General features: G+C 56.0%; 1 protein-coding gene across 1 annotated transcript in view; it reads right to left on the bottom strand.

Annotated features, from left to right (window-relative positions):
* Window positions 1-234, bottom strand: part of EVX1 (even-skipped homeobox 1) — a 7,371-nt gene extending 7,137 nt beyond the window's left edge. The window contains exon 1 of the mRNA XM_006156137.1: window positions 11-234. Within this exon, the coding sequence (XP_006156199.1) occupies window positions 11-234 (224 nt within the window). The remainder of the gene's footprint in view (window positions 1-10) is intronic.
* Between the last annotated feature and the right edge of the window lie 3,781 nt (window positions 235-4,015).

Raw genomic sequence — 4,015 nt, 5'->3', positions numbered from 1 at the left:
CGCAGGGTTGCCTGCGAGTCCATCGACCGGCTCCTCCTCCGGGCCGCCCCCGCCGCGCTCCCGGGCGGCTGGAGGGCCGGCCCGCGGGCTCAGGCAACCACGGGGCACCATCTTCTCGGGCGGCTCGGGCAGCGGGCTGCCCACGGTTTCAGACAAACTGGAGACTCTCTTGCCAACCAGAGTGCCAAGCTGACCCCCATCCAGAAACATAACCATGTCCTTTCGGCTCTCCATGCCGGGGTTCTCCGGAGGGGGAGGGGGGAGCCCCAAGTGAGCTCCTAACCCCGGGCTCTCTGGGTCCCCAGCGGCTGGATGGATCTTGACTGCGAGAGGGAGAAAGCGGCCGGACGACTAGGCTGGCGCGGAGCGGCCGGAGCGCGGTGTCGACCGGGCCGGAGCGCGATGTCGACCGCGGCGGCGCGGCGGCGGCGGGGAGCTAGGGTCACCTTGTGATGCGAGCGCTCCTCTGTGCCGCACCGCCTCTGGGAGGAAGCCCCATTGCCCTCTTCTTTCTAAGCTGTCATCCTCCTGCTGCAATCGTCATTACAGTACCGCTGGTGACGCCACTCGGCGAGCGCTAGTGGATAAATAGAAACGTCTGCCACAGCGAAGATGAAAGGAGACCCGCAGCTAATGGCTCGGCAGTGATGCGCCAGGTGTGGGCCTCGCTCGAATGGGGAGGAGAGTGTGAAAACAGAGAGACACACACACTGAGAGGGAGACACCCAGGCAGAGGGCATGCAAATGGAATTGCTCAGAAAGAACAGAGAGAGCTTAAGGCGCACAGCGAGTTCCGCAGGGGCAGAGGGACTGGGTAATTGAATACGCTTTTGATTCTTTTATTTACCGTTGTTTTGACTATTGTTTTCTTAACTTGGGGGCCATTGTTTTGACTATTGTTTTCTTAACTTGGGGGCTTGATCTGGCACTGATAAAAGAATCCATACCTGCATTTTAAAAGTGTGAAGGCCGGCTTATGAGCCTCGATTCTCTAGGCGTTATTACAACTGCCTGCCCCCGGCTGCTAACCTCCAGCCGGCGACAAAGTCTTTTACAAGCTACGGAAAACGTATCCCCCACCCCAAGTCGTCCGGAGAGCTGGAACTTGGGGTATCCTTTCCTCTCTCTTCTCCTCCCTCCCCCATTTCCATCTGTCTCCTTCCTCCTGGGAACCACTGCTCTTCTCCTTCCCAAAGGGCAGGAGGCAAACACCTTGATATTTTTTTCTTTAAAGATCCGCCTTGGCTGCTGACTCAATCCTTGGCCGATTTTTTAAAATTTCGCCCTCCCCGTCTGCATGGCCTTACGCTTTCTCCAGCCCAGCTAGACCTCGAGATGGCTATCCGTGGAAGAAACTGCTTTCCTGTTTGCCCGGGCCTCGCCTGCACTTCAGGTATGTTGGGTGGGGTTTTAAGAGTGTTCTTTTTCTTTCTTGCCTTCCCTCTCGCCCCGCATGTTAAGGTATTCGTTCAAAATCAACGAATTCTCCTGGAAATAGAATTTTCTAATGAAGGGGTGCTGGTGAAAAACAGTGGCCAATGCAGCCACACTGGAGACCCCTAGCTGGGAGAAGGCACTGACCTCAACCTGCGGATGTAACATGTTGGGGTTCACAGAGATTAGACTCACGAGGTCCTCCCCCAGGCCCTGCCTAGGGGCAGCAGTCCCTGTGTCCAAAGGTGGTTGATGCTGAGGGCTGAAGAGAGCAGTCGCTGAAAATGCACTTAGAGAGCAAGTGACCGGGAGCTCTGATAAATCTTTTACAGGAGGGCTGGAGGCAGGGGCAAGGCTGGGGAACTTGATATTTATGGGGAGGAGCAGGCTCCCTCTCAGTTTTTCCTCCAGAGAAAGTGGAGGAGAAGAACCTCTTCAAACTGACCTCTTGGGGATGCTGAGCTAGTGTGTAGGGGCCAGGCAGGTGGGCTGGGTCTTCCTCCACTTCCCCCGAGAGAGGGAGGTAGGGGCCTGCCAAGCTCTACTCCCCTTTCTCCACCCCCTTCTCGAGAGCCGCCAGAACTAAAATGCCAGCTGCAATGGGCAACCCAGCACCTCTCTCCTCCAAGTCCCCAGCAAAGCTTCAGCTTCTTTTAAAAAGAAGCTACCTTTATGTGTGTGTAAGGGGGTGTCTGCGTATTGTGGACAGGGTTTCTACCGCTGCCTTATCTCCTTCTTCCTACTACACTTTTCTCTCCTCCTTTTCTTTTTCTCTGCTGTTCTCCACCCCCACCCCCCCCACACACACACACACAAGCTTTCCTATCTGAGAGGTTATGGAAATGCCACCCCCCACTCCTGCTTGCCCTGTTCCCCCCCATTCGATAAGATGTTCATTAACCTCTCCTGGGGGCAGGGGCAGCGAGATCTGAGGGTAGCATCAACACAGGTATCTCTTCTCCTCCTTGAGACTCCCAAAGCTGCTATCTGCTGAGCACTATTACCCCCAAAATCTGGGATAATATTTTAGAGGTCAAAGAGGAGGAGGTATTGGGATTCAAAAGGGGGGGGAGGAGGGAGGAGGGAGCAAACCCAGGAACTTTTGCTGCCACATGGAATTGTCCAAGAATTCAAACATGTCCTGCCCTTCCCAGAGGCAGCTGAGCCTGAGGCGCACCTGGCTGGCTCTCTCCTCCCAGTCAAAATCTAGTCCCCTGACCTTGTTTTAGGTTGCCCACCCCAGCAGGTACGTCCTGCGGTCTAGCCCATTCTCCCCCTTCCCTCCTTTACCCCCTTCAGCACACCTTTGCAGGGTGCCTGCGGCTGCCACCTCCTTGGGGTCTGGTTCTGGGAAGGACTCTAGACTCCCCTGCCCCGCCCCCAGCTTTGCATTCAATGGGAATGCTCTGTGTTTGATCCTCTTTGGCTCTGGGTTTTCCCTGGGAGATAAAAGCAGAGCGGGATTGAGAGATCAAGGGGTGCCACTTCATCCCCTCCAGGGTCGAGCCCCTTGGAGCTGGGCTTCCCCTTACAGTCTGTGGAGGAAATGCCATTGCAGTGGGGGTGGGGAAGCTGCCTGCTTCGGTTCCCGATCTGAATCTTCAGGGACATCTGCCTCCAGCCCGACTGGCAGGCCATCTCTCTCCCGGCGTCTGCCCAACCCTTTCAAAGCTGCCCCAGTTTCTCCAGGCTTTCCAGGACTGCTGAAGCCCTGGGGCATGAGGGGAAAACATTTACGCCACTTTTTCCAAAAGCATTCTTTCGTTAACATCACATGAAGAAAGGTCAGATTTTTAACGGAAAGAAGTTGAAAAGAGGAAGGGACTGGATAAAAACACCGTGTTGTGTTGTGTTGTGTTGTGTTGTGTTGTGGGATGGGATTGGATAAAAACACCGTGTTGTGTTGTGTTCTGTTGTGTTGTGTTGTTTGGGGTGTGTGTATCCAGGGTGTTATAACAGTATCACTCTCACTGTATCTTGAAGGTTATTCACGGCTCTGCTCAGGAAGGAAAGTAAATTCGGAGAGCGAGTGAAGCCCTATACAACCCCATAAAATCCTGGGGTAACCCCATAAAAGCCAAGAGGCAGTGCTAGCAGCCGAAGTGGGGTCCGGCTCAGGCCCCGGTCGCTTTTCACCTTCTGAGGCGAGAAGACACCTCCCCGCCCCGCCCCTCGAGTCTGCAGTCCCTTCCCCGGATGGGGCGCTGGCATTGGGTCCAGCCGGCTCCTCTCCGATTGAAATTCCCTGGACTTCAAAAGCTACTGACTCGGCTTCCGCCAGGACTGGGAAGGGCGGAGGGTGGGCGGGAACCCCGGGAGGCTACGCGGAGATAAGACTTGCGGGTCGTTTCAAATGGAATCGGAAGCCAGGCCTGGGCCACCGGACGTGCTGACGGGCTGGAATAGCTTCCCAAGAAAACCCGGCTGGGAAGAGTGGCGGCGGCAGGGGTGAGGGCTGCCTCAGTGGTCTGTGGGCCCCACTCGGGTGTGACAACCTCAGGCCCTGAGCACCTTCCCCAGCCCGAGCACCCCATAGGCCTCGCCGCTGCAAGCACGCGACATGGCCTAAAGGAAGGGGCAA

The sequence above is a fragment of the Tupaia chinensis genome, unplaced genomic scaffold (assembly GCF_000334495.1).
Source record: "Tupaia chinensis unplaced genomic scaffold, TupChi_1.0 Scaffold000479_1, whole genome shotgun sequence".
NCBI classification, from domain to species: Eukaryota; Metazoa; Chordata; class Mammalia; order Scandentia; family Tupaiidae; genus Tupaia; species Tupaia belangeri.
Note: the sequence above shows the minus strand (reverse complement) of the source record. Positions and strands in the feature narration are given on the sequence as shown.